The sequence below is a fragment of the Homalodisca vitripennis genome, chromosome 4 (genome assembly GCF_021130785.1).
Source record: "Homalodisca vitripennis isolate AUS2020 chromosome 4, UT_GWSS_2.1, whole genome shotgun sequence".
Classification (NCBI taxonomy): domain Eukaryota; kingdom Metazoa; phylum Arthropoda; class Insecta; order Hemiptera; family Cicadellidae; genus Homalodisca; species Homalodisca vitripennis.
The window spans coordinates 119,927,835-119,945,178 of record NC_060210.1 but is presented as its reverse complement, the minus strand read 5'-3'; the positions used below and the strand labels follow the sequence as shown (position 1 = coordinate 119,945,178).

General features: G+C 31.6%; 1 protein-coding gene across 1 annotated transcript; it reads left to right on the top strand.

Moving 5' to 3' along the window:
• Window positions 1–14,176: 14,176 nt before the first annotated feature.
• On the top strand, window positions 14,177–17,344 carry LOC124360033 (alpha-crystallin A chain-like). Its single transcript, XM_046813283.1, has 3 exons — window positions 14,177–14,341; window positions 15,540–15,803; window positions 16,764–17,344. The coding sequence occupies exons 2-3, from the start codon at window positions 15,540–15,542 to the stop codon at window positions 17,058–17,060; spliced, it is 561 nt and encodes a 186-aa protein (XP_046669239.1). The 5' UTR covers window positions 14,177–14,341; the 3' UTR covers window positions 17,061–17,344.

Here is a 17,344-nt window from a genome sequence, read left to right as displayed (position 1 = left end):
ACATGAGGTACTGGGATTTTGAAAATCCCCATTGGATGTGAGAGGTAGACAACCAACGGGACTTAACCCTAAATACTTGGTGCGGTATTATTGGTGACTAAATTGTTGGCCCGTTTATTTTTCAAGGCCACTTGGACGGAAATACGTTCAACACCTTCCACATCTATCATTTGCCTAATCTATTGTTCAATATTCCTAAACAAATTATCCTAAAAAAAGTGATGAATAATACCCTCAAAAAGGATTGGGAGAGGTGGACTAGTCAAATACCCACCCCGATCCCCGGATTTAAGTGCATGGACTACTACTTCTAAGGAAAATTAGAAGATTTGGTTTATGAATCAAGGTCACGAATTAAGAGGATGTGGTGCAATCAAAACTACTGTTCAATCAGTAAACGGAGCAGAGTGGAAGTGTTGTAAAAAAATCAGTTCCAGGATAGAACTGTGTTTGGAAAACGGCGGATTACAGTTCTAAGATATATAAATAAGGTGAATTGGATAACTTAAGTGTTGGACTAAAATAGGAAAAACTTAGATAATTGTAATAATTATAATAACTTAAATTACAGCGTCTATCAAAAAGCTTTTTTTCGCCATTTTTCACCCGTACAAGATAAAGCGACATTTTAATTACAAAAAGTCTTTTTAAGAGAGCCATTGATAGGTGCAATGTAAGTCATACCTTGCTATTTAATTATTGTAGGTTTTAAAAACTTAAATTATCCTAAATTAGAACTATTTTTTAAGTTGGAAGTTGGTAAGTTGGAAATGTGCTGAACTGAACAACTGTAAAATATTTATTGAAAAATACTTCTTTAGACAGTAAAAACTGTTAAACCGTACACCTTTGACATTTTGGACCACCTTGTGTAAAAGAAGCGAAATAAATTGAATAGAGTGAGTAAGTCAAATAAAGGAATAGACAGGCCTTTAAAATGAGGTACGGCTCGATGTACCTATACATTTGGAAATCTTTCAAAAATAGCTCCTACCCAAAGTGCCAATTTGGGGTATTTTATTGGGGGGTTCCAGATTGTTTTGGTTCAGCTGTTATGCATCGCAGTCGGGTGGTCTGTCCCATCTTGAAAATGGAGCGCCTATTTCTCTTTATAAACCAACTGGATCATCTAAAACCAGCCTATAAAATCCCAAATAATATTATTTGGGAAAATTTCAATCCATCATTCAGCTACATAATTTCCCCCCTAAACAGATTAATACATTGCCTACGAGAACCCTAATATTTGATGTTTTAGTTTGATTAGGTCTGAGAACGGTGTACAAGGATAGTTCTTTGCTAATTTCACACTTCAAATAAAGTTCATTTTGTAACTCAGTAAGTACGTCAAGGATTGTACATTTTCTTGAATTCATCTGACATGCTCTGGATAATTACAGCATTTCTTGTATATAATGCGACCTCAGTAATAAAACAATTTTTGGTTTTTTGCACTTATGACAAATCCATATGGTCTGTGTGTGGTCTGGCACTCTTGGACACAATATAATCAGTTCTCAACAGGATATTTCAAAGTGTATTGCGTTCATTACATCACTAATACTCTCAATAAATTCTGATGTAGGTTATGCTAAACATAATTATTTTTCATGGTCGATACATTACAAGTGAATTCCGGAACGCTCTATTCTGGAAGCACTCACGTGGTGTAAAAAATGCAAATTGGAAAAATAGGCATTGCTCTGGTGAAATAAAAATATATCCTAATTTATAATTATAAGGCAAAATTACATTTACTTATCGTATTGTAAACGATTATGATATCCCTTGTGGTTCCATAACAGCACTGTTTTCAATAAAAACCATAATTTGAGAATCACACCTTTTTTATAGAATATTGACATAGAACTCACCTAAAACATCCATATTTATCAAAGTTTAAAAAGAGACTACGTTATGATTCCTCTTGTATACGTCTCAAATGTAGAGGTTTTTGAATAAAGTAAATGAAAATTTAGTGCATTTTAATATTTGAAGGTATTTTAATCTAAGGAAGACCTCTACGTAATTTTGAATTGGGGCGTGGAATATTCCCATCTCAGAGTTCTATTATTTAATTTCCTATTGTTATTAAACTTAAAAATATTTTAGAGTTGTTAAGGTGGTAAATTTTTTTATTAAACCATTTTTAAAACCACACCTCTTTAGATAACTTTGGTGGAAGTAGAAAAAGTAGAATATTTGTACTACTCCACCACGAATTACAGGCATATAGAGTACAAAATCTAGGCAATTTTCTAAACATACCCAAATAAAAACTGCTTTAGATAAAAATGTGATATTTGTTGGTATCTACGTGAGTCTTTATTTACTTTAGAACCTGCCATACTTGTTACTTTCTTATGATTTGAAGAAACTATATTTTTCAATCAAATACTTCACAAAAGACGTACATTTAAATGTAAATTTTCTTAGTGAATTTTATGAATAAGAATTTGTCAAACCCATCTTTCTTATACGTCATTCTGAAAAGCACTCACTTTCGCATCTTCGTATATCTTTGAACCTGATTATAAGATGTCCCTAAACTACGCTTCAAATTCCTACGACACTTAGTGGAATGATAACGTATTTCTTTTTTATCTAAAGTTGTACGGCCACACCTTGCTTCAAATTTAAAAAATATATATACTAAAACAAAAATTGGTTGCATCATGGAAGTTATCACTATCGGAAGTTATCTTATCTGTAACACAACAAAGCTTTTTTAAGATACACAACCAATACACTGATAATGACAGTGTTTTCTGTCCTCGGGCAAACATCCTTCGACAAGTCCTATATATATATATATATAGACAGGCAGGCGTCAGCAGACAAAGAAAGAAATAGGGTCTGCCTACTAGGAATAAACTTCAATGACGCCCAGCCAATTTCATGGTTGGACATCCAATCAGAGAAATCATTCTTGTCTATTTACAAATGAAGTTTCGTGTAAAATTTAAACTCTACAGACAATCAACCTCGAGATATCTGCCATATGATACATTCATATTTTGTTCTTAGAATTAGATAATACAATTTCCGATAAGGTAGGGAAAGTACGATAACGCAAGAGTGCGCTAGATCAAATATTCTCTTTTCATTGAGTTTCCACTGTATTTTTTTTCTTTGTACTGTATGAATTAGCTACATGTTTACTCATCACATATTAAAATCGCCTATGATTGTACTCAGCTTTTTTACACATCTATGTATTTTACTATTTTCTCTTTGCCATCATGATTTTTGATAAGAACAAAGTTAAATTTTTTGCTAAAGCTTAGCCAAATCCTATGGCTAAATGCATCATCATTGAACTCAATGCTGCTTATACAGGGCGTAAATACAGTTCAGATACGCCCGCATATATTCCAAACGGATTGAGATATCAGTGTACAACCTTCACCAGACTTATTAAATTACCTTTTTTGATTTTTCGAGGGCAACAAGAATTTCGCCCCCCTTTTCAAAGGGGGTAGAAAAGGGGTAACTTTAACATTTTTAATTGCAACTCCTATCTTGGTGACAAAATATTTTTATCCTTCAAAAGGTTCATAAAATTATTTTAATAGGTATGGTAAAGATTTTACACCAATATCTCAATCCGTTTGGAATATAACCCGACTTATGAGAACTTAATTTACACCCTGTATATAAATTAAGGTTAATGTGCAAGTGTAAAAATCAGTTCGTTTTCGAGATATTCAGACATGAACATAGACAGACAATAACGAAACTTTTCCAGTTCCATGAATGATAGGATTCGCTAACACCAATAAAACAGTGTAATGATACCATTAAAACATAGTGCAACAGTATTTCGTGTCTTCTCAACAATTAAATAAAGTGGACAAAGCATTTTATGGATATAATATGGTTCAAGCTGTGTAACTAATTTATATAATAGAATTTTCATTTTATAGACTTTTTTCAGTTTTAAATAATATTTTAATAAGTAAAAATATAATAACATAATTACAATTGTCAAAATCCTCTACAGGATAGGATTATAAACAACAAGAACTTTATTCATATAATTCAATAAAAGTTCTTCATATTAAACAAAAAAAAAAAAAATACTTGTTATAAATCTCAACATTCTTTATGTTCTTTTCAGAACGCTGTCCACCCTGCCTTTGTTCGATAAAATATACAAAATATTTATTTATTAGTAGAACCAGGTTTAAAAGTTTAACATTTTAAATAGTATTCCTGATTTTCAATAAAGTTTACAAATCTATTTCGTTGTACACTAAAGTGAATTCAAATGTGAATTCAATTTTTCCAAAGTGAATTCGAATGTATTTTCAATAAAGTTTACAAATCTATTTCGTTGTACACTAAAGTGAATTCAAATGTGAATTCAATTTTTCCAAAGTGAATTCGAATGTATTTTCAATAAAGTTTACAAATCTATTTCGTTGTACACTAAAGTGAATTCAAATGTGAATTCAATTTTTCCAAAGTGAATTCGAATGTGTGTTGTATACAACACCTATTTTTATGTTTTTGCTAGGAACTGAATAGCCACTAACCCTCCAACTGTTGTCCATCAAAATTTTGATAAACATAACTCTTTGTGGATTGTTGTTCGTCAAAATTTTGATGAACAAACATTCCCTTGCATAATCACTCATTACAGTATATTCCGGCAACGTATCGATTCGATTCATGCACCATTGGATTCGGGAAAAAAGCCTAAGGAATACTATAGTTTTATTCCTCTTTGTATTGTAGTTGCAACGTACCAAGTTCGTAGTTTGGAACGTAAAAGATGATGCAATTCATTGTGACCGCCATGTTGTCGATGCCGTCTGAGTTGTTGATGTGACGAGTCGTGTTTATTAGTAAGTTTTTAGTAGGTTTATTTGTGTTTTAGTGTTTTTGTTTAGTGTGTGGTGAATTGTTAAATATTGCAGTAGTGCAAATAAATATATTTTAGAATAAATAAATTTCTCGAACATTTTTTGCAAAAGTTTTTGAGTAATGACAAAATAAAACTTTATTGACTCTTCAAAAAAAAGTTATGGAATTTATTTTACTACTGCTGTATAGTTTACTTCATTCTGAGTAATAAAATATGCAATATAACATGTATTGAAGTAAAACTGTATTAGTAAAACTTTTATTAGCAAACTCTTACATATACACCCTATTTTCACAATTTATGCGCATCGCTGCTTTTTGTTATATAGTGTTATTATAGTTTCATAAAATTCTATAATGCTTATGTGTTTTCTGAAACTAGAATAAATTTGACACAAAATGGTAATCTCACTTTTATAGTTTTCTTACTATAACTTGGTTTGCTAGGTATGGTCCCCCCCCCAAATTAAAAAAAAGAAAATGTAAATTCTGAATTTCATGGAAAAAAATTTTAGTAAACATTTTTTTAAGGCCAAATTTAAATACTAATATTATTATATGTTTAATTCTGAACACAAAAATATATACTTCTATATATATTACTTTTCATTTATATTTTTAATAATTTTTTTTTTTAAACCCTTGCACGAGGCTCAAAAACATGCCGCCACTACAGGAAAAAATAACCGCCAGTTGGAGGGCTAAATATACCCGACTATACATCATGAATGGAACCTTCGAATGATTACACACGTCCTTACATGTTCATGGTCATACTAGAATAACGCTATATTACCCCTCGCGAACGCAATTCATGCACGATTCTGGATTTTGCATGTTCTGGTTTGTCATTTGCTGCGTATAAAATATTTAAAACCTCAAAAAGTCCAATTTTCTATAACATAAAATACCATATTCTCGCGTTTTAAGCTTATATGCCTGATAATTAACTTTTACAAAACACGTAATTTATAAATTAAAATATTTGATTATTTCCTTCACTCAAGAATCTGTTATTTCAGATATTACTAGGACATTTAAGTTTACAATGTACACAATTACGATTCTGCCACTAATTTATGTTTATTGTTTAATGATTAACCTAATATAAATAGTTTTACAAACGTCTGATTGTGTGTTGGCTGTTATTAAACTAATTTCTAAGTCAGCTGGTTTCGGATGAATATTTAAAAATTGTGAAAAATATAATCTTTTTTCTATCTTTTACTATAAAAGATAAAAAAATATAATGATCTCAACTTTTAATGAAAAAATTAATTTAATATCTTTTCTTTAAATTGAGTTCAAATTACTTTTGTTAGAAAGGAAGGATTTTTATATTGAAACACATCAAAACTAATTGCTACTGCTTCTTCCAAAAACACTTTTTAAAGCGTGTCGTGTAAGATGAAAAACACACATCTTTATTAACAATCGTAGACTTCTATATAATCATACGATTATTTTCAAAAACCAAATTCATTCTTTTTAGAAATAAGAAATCCGCGATTAACTAATAACATATAATTTAAAAGAAAACTTAAACGGGGTTTTCTTATTGTTCTTCTTAGCATTATATACGGTGGATGAATCTTTGGTACATGACACTGAAACTTGTAAATTATAAAGTGAATTTTATATATCCGAGGTAATACATATTTTTATAATTAAAAACTCTTTAATGTAGAAAAACCTCTATAAATTAATAAACTACTATAGACTATTGCTCAAATTAATGTTATGCATATAAATAAAATAGCTATTATTATTAATGTATATTCTGATAGATTTTAAATTTCAAGTCGTAAAGTTTGAAACCTTCTAAAACCTGAAGTTTTCTATATTGTTGTAAAGTTTTAAAACAAAGTGCGATTCATCTCTTAAATGTTTCACAATTTACAGTAGGTATAGAAATCGATCAGTCTAGTTATAACGACCGAAAGTCTTTGAAAATAGTCAAGTTACATAAACAAAAATTTTTAGTTTCAGGATAAGTGCAAAAACGTCAAATTTCACGTCTAGTACACTCTGCGGTAGGCATTGTTGTGGATCTTGCCTAATGTATATTGCAGGAGTTTTTCTTGCGTAATGTATATTGCAGGAGTTTTTCTTGCTTACACAAGACAGTAGTCAAGTTCGACGAAGGATGTAAACTAAGTAAGTAATTTTAATTTACGTAAACTAAACCAAGAATGCTTGACATTTAGATTACAAGAAATATGTTGCTGGCATTGTTACTGTTAAATAGATAACTATATTAATAAAAAATATATGCAGTATTATACCCGGCAAATTTTAAAGTTAAAAAGAAGGAACCCACATTTTAAAATGTGTTAACTCTTTTTTTGATTCTGCAACCAAATGTATAATACAATTATTATTTATGTAATGTTTAAGCGTTCTTTAAAAATGAAATACATGTTTTATAAAACCTGTCACTGTAACATAAAACTTCACTGCATAGATGTTTATTATTATATTTTTAGTTTATTTTCATGTTTTATAGTTAGAAAGTTACTACACAGAAGTAAAAAAACATCAATGTTTGCATTGAATTAGATTATATTTACATTATTCCATATTTTATTATAGGTTATGTATTGTAGTGCAGCATGCTACAAATTGACAGTGGCTGCAAAATTCGTGATGCGCCACGTAGACATTGTATTGGTAATGTATGTATTTTACGTTTTCAAACAGGCCAATTCATGAGTAATTTGAAAAACTTTTAAAACGATTGTTCGTTCAAATACAAAATTTGAATAGGAGTAAAATAATCCTCAGAGTTTACGATGAATTTAGAGTTATCAAATTGAAGCCTATGTTTTAAAGCACCTACATAACTGACTTGCTTTAAATTAGACCTTTACAAATTGAAAATGGAGATTTTAAAAACACTTTTACCTAATTTTAAACGAAAATAAAGGTTCAAACAGGTCCCATACCGTTGTGCCAGGGCCGGCTGTAGCTAAACGACCTTAAGATTAAATAAGAACAAATTTCAACTTTTTAAAACACTTTTTCTGCCTTTTCTTATTATTCGTAGAAATATGAGATTGTCTCGTTTTAAATATATGAGTTATATGCGTTTTAAAACTCTTCTGAGTAAAAAGATTTTGAGATTTTTATTTCACCAACTCAAGAACAATACATCATTAATTATAAAGTATAATACATCATTAATTATAAAGTATGTATAGACTATTTTATAGAACGTACGTTTTAAATGAGAAATCTTCTGTCATTTTACTGGCGAGTAGAAGGAGGTGAAAGAGTATAACATTTTAATTTTAAAAATGTATTCTATAATAGTATAATGTATTTATAAAAAATAGAATAATTCATTATTTGAGAATATTTCCTCCACAAGGACTATACATTTGTAAGTAGAAGAAAGTTCCCTGATTGCAGGTCTGTATTTTTCAACTGTGTCGCAATTTAAAAAGTAATATTTAATTTTTTTTTTTTTTAATTTTAAGCTGTTGCAGGTTAAGTATAAGAAAGGCCACGCGGCCCTAACTTTGCCTGTATAAATAAAGAATTTTTATTTCTTTTTTTTTCATTTTAATTCGTCACATTTTATAATAATCATATTGAATTATAATAATTTTTGTTTAGGACACGCATAAATAAAAAATAGAAGCTACACTATACTGATAGTAAAAATTAAAACGGCATTTAATGAATTCATTAACGCCAACAAAATAGCGGAAGAACAGTAATTGATAATAGGTTATTGGCTGATTGAATAGCGACACTTGCCCGCCAGCTTCTGGCGAACGAAATCCTATTTTTGTTTCTCTGAGTGCATAATAACTGTCGAATGAGTTGACCTAGAGAATTAAAATTTGGTGTGAAACTCTACCTCTAGATTGATATTGAAAATGATACGCATCGGTCCACTGAGAGTCTCAATACTATAATAAACAAACTAGTAAACAGAACATATTATAAAGGTTAATAATAATAGTTATCTAAAAAAAAGTAATTGGAAAAACTGAAAAGTTGGGGGGAGGGGTTCCGGACCCCTTGGACTCCCTCGCTGGCTACGTCCCTGTCTGCCACTTAAAATCAATAAATAATGTGTTTCACTGTTTAGTACAATTTTTATTTATTTGCATTATTTTGCAGACCAAGTGCACTCGGTTTGCGTTTACTTATGTATAGAACTTGTACAAGGAATGTTACAATAATTGTATTAATCGTAACATCTAGGATTGTGCCCTTAAAAAGTAAACACACATTAGACTCTACGAAGTTGAATTGGCTGAGCGTTTTTATCGATGTAGGCGCCTCCCACCAGTTGACGACGAAAGTAGATTTCTGTCTTTAAGCGTGAATATCTGTTTAAAAGAGCCGTATAAAGCTGTCGGCACCGATTTCAAAAAGTACTTTGTAACATACTGCAATCGTTTGTTTAGCATTTGCTTGACATTTTGTATGCGCAATATTTAAAAAACAAATTGATGCTGCTAACTTCACAATAAGCCAAAGACTAATGGAATCCTTCGTTTAGCGTGTTTTTTTTTTAGTTATTTTAGTATTTGTTTGGAATTAATGTTCGTAATATTCATAATACAAATTGTTCACCTCTAGATCTCTAGAGACATCCATTCACTAAATACTAGGCAAAACTAACTAAATGTAGATGTAATCTTTTGTAACGCAAAATTGTTTAGAAATGGTATGCCTTGCTGGTCGAAACAGCAAAACTCATTTTGGTTATTATTAGGACCTGTTGAAAACTTTTGGCGCTATAAATGTAAAATAATTTCCACCCTAATTAAATTACCTATTTATAGGATATCTACGCCTTCGGTGTGGTCTGCTGGGCGAAACTTCGGAAAATATCGTGTTTGTTAATAATTGTTATGACAAAGAATATGATATTATTAGATGCAAAACTTTCTTTACCTGCAAATTTGTAAACCTTTCCTCAAGATGTACTTATAATACAGATGTGGCCCTACTCTGTTTTACATTTGTCACTTTCTCCAATTGTATTGTTCCCTATCATGGTCACAATCAATTCATATTAAATTACTAGCTATGTAGCAATATCCACTTTGTTTTTTTTTTTTTTTTTGTTTTTTTTTTCAAATATTTCCCACATCTATGGCAGATGCGTATTTTAGTTAATGGGTGCCACTGGGTATCTAGCGCTGCCCACTTTGTTTTTTGAATATTAACATGTGAATCTCAAACAAACGCTGAAAATATCCAAACAAACGATTGGAATATGTTTCAAAGTATTTTTAAAGGGGTTACCTCCAGCTTCACACGGCTAATCAAGATGGCCTCAGATATAGCCGCGGATAGTGAAAGGGACAACCTGATTATACTGTAGGCCCAGCAGGTTGAGACTAACCAGTTGCTTGTTCAGACCCTCGTCGGGACAAAAAATTCCAGACTCCAGAAGGTCGGGCGTGCACGGTTGGCCAGGGCTTTTGTTAGGGGTTCCAGAGAGGGAAGAATAAATATTCAAACAGGAAACACCAATGCTTCCTGAACAAGGAATCCATTGTTACAGTACTTCTGTTGCCCACTAGACAAGCATGATCTAACCAAACATGGAACTCATTTCTTTATAGCACATTGGTGATCGCATATTTGTTTTCAAAAAGAAGACAAATTTGTCTCTTGTCACAAAACCCTTGATGAGATAGACGTATGTTGCACATATCCAATACGGGACTAATGGGAAAACTAATTCTGCAAATGAAATATCGGGCAGTGGCGTATAAAGAAAATTATTTTAGGGGCTGACACACGGGGTGGTTTAGGAGGTATAAAATACTCCCTGAAACATCGACTCAGGAATCTTTCCCCAGCATAAAACAAAATACTGGGTGCAACTGTAATTTGTCTTACAAAAGTTTGGGGGGTGCTAGAGTCTCCTGAGCGGCTCCCTTATATACAGGGTGATTCGGTTAGTGTTACCGGCACTTTCGAATACCGGCACAATAAATCGAATTGAAGATGCCGCCGCACAAATAAAAAAACAATCGTGCAGCGTTGCGGAGGATAACTCGATCAATCAGAAAGCGAGCTGCTAAGTGTATTGAAGTACAAGGACTGATTTTTGAACACCTGTTATGAAAGTGGTACGTAGTATTATAAGCTTTAGATGAAAAACAATAATTTATTTAAAACTTAATTTAAATTGCATCCTAATAAATCTTATGTGTAGGCTACTCTATGTCATTAAAATGCGGTTTTCCTTTGCTTTGGAATTTCTTGCTTGGTAGAATGTTTGTTGTAAAATTAAATTCCAGAAACTAATACTTCGCTGTTAATAGCCGTGTGGCACATAATTTTATTCAGAATTAAATTTTCTGCAAGTTTCTTTGTAAAAATGTGGGTCTTCAATGCCTATTTAACAAAATAATTGTCCGTTAAACCTTAAAAAAGTGTTTTCAAAATTATTTTATTTCTGTTTTTTGTAGTATAACAAAAACACTAAATGAGATACAGCTATGAGATGAACTTTATTCAATTTCTCATCTAAAAATCCGTTATAAAAAGTTGCATTCGCCTATAAATATCTCTTCATAAACACGCGGCAAATCATCATTTGACCTCCTGCACACAATTTTTGGTGAAATCTTCAATTGGCCATAACCCAGTAAGGAAGCATTTCCGGACCCATGTTTATATGAACTTTTTTCTTTATTTTTTATAGTACAATCAGCTCAGAAAGTGCCGGTAACACTAACCGAATCACCCTGTATACGCCCCTGATATGGAAAACACCCTTGCATTTGCCCGTTGCCTGCAGACTGTAGGGGAGTTGCAGTGTGAGGGGAGGGATGATTTTGATCTATCCGCGGCAGCTGTTCATGAATAAACACCTGGCGTGGCAAGTCAGTGTTTACAATGACGCATTCTCTCGAACATTCCCGTAGGCTCTAGTTTTACAGTAGTACATACCCCAACTCTTCGCAAACATTTCTCAATATTAAATGTAGGTCAACTTATTATTGTTAAATCTAGTGCATTTGTTGGTATTAAATACGCGCCCGAATGAAATTGAATAAAATTTGTGTTCTAAAATGATACCATGAAATCCTAAACTTTATCCATGAATCATGCAATGAAATCTTATAACTGGTTGTAGGTTTGCATGTATAGGTAGATTGAACAATCAAACGATTAGAGATAAGAGATAACCCCAGCTGTTTCCAGGTACTGAACTGATAAGCGCTCCATGTCGAGCCGAAAACTCAAGATTGCACTAAGAGAAAGGGTAGAAAATATTTAAATAAATTGGTGACTTAAAAACCGAACATATTCATTGGCATGCGTTATCTAATTCCTTAGCATCAAATGTGACTTTTTCAAAGTTCGTTCTAGGTTTAGGCTTCTCTGAGTATGAATCATTCAGATGATTTAGATGAGGTCTACGCCAATAAAATTTAATGTTTTTGACCTATAATTTTTTATACAATTTTTAGGCAGTTCGGAATCTTAATAGCTGCGGGGATCTGAATTCCCTGTGAAGAAACCTACAAAAAACTATATTCATCCACAGCATTCTCTATTGACAACAGAGAGCTGTACCGTTGGCTTGGCAAGGTAACACAAATTGTTATTCTGCGTCAGCCTACACTGTCTATAATCACGAAAAATTACAAGAGTAATGATTACCACCAAGGCCACCTAAATAGAAACGCCTGGGCCTCAATTACTCCAAGCCTAATCTCACAACAAAGGATCAAACCTAACATAATATCTCAGATAATACATCCATTGTCTGGTGCTATATTGTACATAAAGTACAGGTATACTCGTATAATATTTTACTCTACGGTGTGAGGTCCACCACAGAGTAAAATATTAAAGCGTTTTTTAATGTAGATAATAGTTATTGTTTTAAATAAAAACAACCTATTTAAAATTAAAACTATAGCCTTAATGATCAAAATATGTTATTATCAACTGTATTTGTGTAGTTTTATAACAAAACCGTGTTCCGTACGTTTTGCAGTTGAATTCTAATCAATTAATTGTTCTGAGAATACAAATTTTTAAATCAGAATTTATTATTTTGGTTTTCATCAATTCTTAAATTTTGCATAGTGGTAAAAGTTAAGATTTGTTGGTTGGTATTGATATACTGAAAAGTGCCAGATATTTTTCTAAATGGGTGCTCCTAAAAGTGCCCTTTAGAAGGCATTTTGCAAGGTTTTATTAAGAAAATTCACAGTTTGATTATTTTATAAGCTATCAACATACTTTTTTGTAATTTGTACTTGAAAACTCTGTCTAATTAACATAAAATAACAAAGTTACCATAAAATTAAATTTAGGAATATAAAAAATGGACTTACGTCAAAAAATTCTAGAATTTATTTAAATTTCCTTTTTCAAACTAATTATCGTGACCAAAAAAATCATATCCTTTTCTTTGTCCATATCACTGGAAAGGGTATTCAATTGTTAATAAATTTTGAAAAATTTATATCATTTTGTTCAATAATGAGTGAGTTATACAACATAAGAAACTAAATAATGTCACATTGTTTCCGGTAGCCATGTCAACCAAAAATGTTTATATGTAAGATTGATTTTCGTTAAAGTCAATTATTTGTTTTGAAAAGAACAGTTCCTCACAAACAATTTAATATAATATTAGTTTTAAAATATTAAGTTTTCGATTTTTAGTGATTTTTCCCGAACGTGCGGTAAAATCGGACGTTGGCATTCAAAGGGTTAAATATCGCTAGTACAATCAAATTAAAAGTTTATAAACAATCGTCTTTTCACAACAAAAAAAGTTTTCAATCTTTATAATCACAAAACACTGACAAATCAAGCACACAAAACATGTTTCTAAAGTACTTAATTTACAGTGGATGTTAAGTTAAATTATTCAGCAAAAAACCAATACAATAACAAGTTGTCACACAAAGTAATAATACTAACCAATCATTTACAAATTATGTTTATAAACAACTAACTTCACCTCTATAGAGTTTTTGTTTAATTTTGAAGTATATTTTGTTTCTACTTTATTAATTGTGATTTAGTAATGAGTCATGAAATGTATTAATAAATTTATTAATCACAATAATAGATTTATTTTTCTGCTCAGATAACATTTCATAAAAACGATTGCTATTACACTACAGAGAACGCAATTTGAAATAGTAGTTTTTACAATAAATAATGTTATAAGCCGTGTGAAGTATCAAACAGGCAGGATATCACAGGCAGTGGAGCATCGAAGCTTCCAGCAAACCGATGATAGCGTTCCGGAATCATCTACCAACACTCTCTAGAACCAATCGACGACGCCAGCTGATTCTAGAAAGATCCAGATCGTTCTCCTGCGCAGACGCTAGATATAAAACGCGAGCCGGCCGGCACACTTCAGTTTCATTTCGTGTCGTGAAGTGATTGAGATAGTTCTGTCAAAGCGGACTTCGCTAACTTTTTGCGCACTTTTGAAATACTTCCGTATTCTTACAAGGTAAGTTTATATTACAATTTAAAATATAGTAGTGCTTTCATGGGGTTGTTGAATTTTAAAATTGAGTGATTTAGTTTTTATTTGGAGATTCATCAAGTTTGATCAGGATCAAGCCTGCTAAGGTTTTCTCATACTTATTAAGTTTTCTAACTATTCTACTTTATAACTTATTCGTAAAATTTTCTACTTTATGCACTTTATTAAATTATGCATTACAATTTTGCTGTCCAACCGTTTAATCTATGTATAGAAGTACACTGAATTTAGCATGTTCAAACAAAGTCATATGTGAAGTTTTCATATCATTTTGTAAGGCATTTTCGAAAATTAAATAAATATGTTAGTAGTAAAGTCAAATTTTTATAACTGAAGTTGGCCAAACTAAATAATGTAACTGTGTACTGTTTAAATAATATTATACCATTCATGTTAAGTTTGATATTCTACATTGCACTCTTAGACTGGGTAGTACCTACTTATTTTATACTTGTTATAAGTCATTCTCAGTTAAGTAATGTTACACATTTTTTTTTTAATTTTGAGTTGGTTTAAAATAGATACTATTTGTTATAATCGATTAAAGCATTTTAAAATCTCTGTAACATCAAATAGATTTTATGGACTGCAGTAAACAGTAAGTGTTTGATCACAATAATATATTTTATCTTTATATGAATCCAACTTAACACTTTCATTGCAGCTCTATATGTTATTTCAAAAGAATTACGTATATTCATGGAAAATTTTAAAAAAGGCCGTATTTTGAAAACCTCTCTTGACCTTTAATATTTATTTGTTACCTTACAGTACAACATTGAATTCTTAAATGTTATTATGTCTTTTGTAAAAACATTAGCATATTTGTATTAGCTGTTTTTAATATTTAATCTATAATTTACATTTTTTTAGTGGGAATTTGAAACCATCCACATGAAAATATTAAGATATAAATTAGGGCTAAACAAAATACAGACCAAAGCACCTAAGTTAAATATTATTTACCAAATCACAATATTTTAATAAGGTAAATTTTTCACAAACAAAATTCTTAAAAAATTGGTCCACAACACTGATTCCGAATTCATCTTCTTTGAATTATTTGCCTGTTAACTACCTTATGTTTGAATTTGAAATATTTTCCGAATTTTCATGAAAATCATAAACAACCTTAATGCTGATCGTTATTATTTGTACACAGATGTCTCTGGTACCATTCATCCTAAACGAACTGCTGAACGAGGAGCGCCCATCATGCATATATGACCAGAACTTTGGCCTGGGATTCCATCCCCATCCATACGAGAGAGCACTATTGGCAGCTCCACTACGCGCCGGGTACCTGCGCCCATGGCGGCACACACGCCAGGACCGCAGCGGCACATCCTCTCTTGTCTCTGACAAGGATGGTTTCAAAGTCAGCCTGGACGTGCAGCAGTTCAAGCCAGAGGAGTTGTCAGTGAAGGTATTTACTTTGAACATTATCTGATTTAGTTTTAAATAAAGAGCATTAACAGTTCAATTTGTTGACTCCTGTTTGACAAAAAGGACCATACTATACCAATGTTTTTAAGAAGCGTATTTATAAAGAAAAGCTGGAGGAAGTGGAATAAATGGACATATTTAGTAGTAAACTGGTACCTACAAAGTTTCAACTTAGCAGGGCATTAAGTTAAACTGTTTTAATTTATGAGATATGCATTTTTTACCTTATTTTAGGTTATAAAATATACTCAATTCATGAGTTTTAGAAATAAATATGATAAATACAAATTTAAACTATATAATTTTATAGTTTTTTTTTTATTTGTAGCTGACAGTGTTGATTTGTTTTGGAGTCACTCCTAACATGAGAAAACGTGTTGAATGTTTTCAATTAGGTTTCATATTTCGTTCATAGGTGCTTCGTTCATAGTTCATAAATTTTTCAGTCTACATACATTTGTCGTTTCCTAAGAGAATGTTTATTAGATCCATTACAGTGGTGATGTTTGTCATTTGATGCACAAAGAAGAAATTTTTATAAACTTAAAATATGCCAACAATTCTACTACCATTTTGTAGACGTACAGAAAAACTTATCAAGTATTTTAGAAAAACTTTTTTGCGTCATTGAGAGATAAAAAATTGGTTTAAATACAAAATATATGTACCACTCCTTGAAAATTTGTAATAAATTACATTTTTACTTAAAATTTATTTCTAGTTTTCTATATTTTACATGTAAAAAATATATATTTACAGGAGGAAATGTTATTACCAACAACTTTATATACTGCAATTAATCTTTATACCATAGGCATCATTTTCAAACTACCTGTAATCTTTAAATTTCAGTAGACTGTCTGTCGCATCAATGAAGACAAAGTCAGTAGTTAACATTACTTGTGATTAACTTCAACATTGACATTATGCTCGTTCACAGGTGGTTGATGACTACATCTGTATCGAGGGAAAACACGAGGAGCGCAGTGACGAGCATGGATTCGTCTCTCGCCAGTTCACGCGGCGCTACAAGCTGCCAGAGAACGTGGACGTAGCTGCACTGAAGAGCAATCTCTCCTCTGACGGAGTGCTGCAGCTGCAAGCACCGCGCAAGGCCGTGGAGGGTAGCAAGGAACGCGCAATCCCCATCGTACAGACCAATCAGCCTGCTGTGAAAGCCGCAGACTCCAAGGATGGGAAGAAGCAGAACGGAAACGAAGAGAAGATGGAGAGCTAAGCTTACAACACCAAGTGTAACAGTATTCTTGTCTTTTATTATTGTATTTTTGTTCCTTATTAGTGTTAGGCCTACTTTGTAAGTAAGTAATGTGCATTTGTTGTTAAACTTGTACTTGTAGGTCTACTGTGTCAAGACTGTCGAATTTTGTATTCTTGTTTGTGTTTTTGTGCAAATTCCTGTGAGTAATTTATGAAAACCATGTGCGTAAGACTGATACCAAGTATTGTAAAATGTCCTACTTAATTTTTTATTTGCAATAAAATACTGTTCATTTTCGTGAA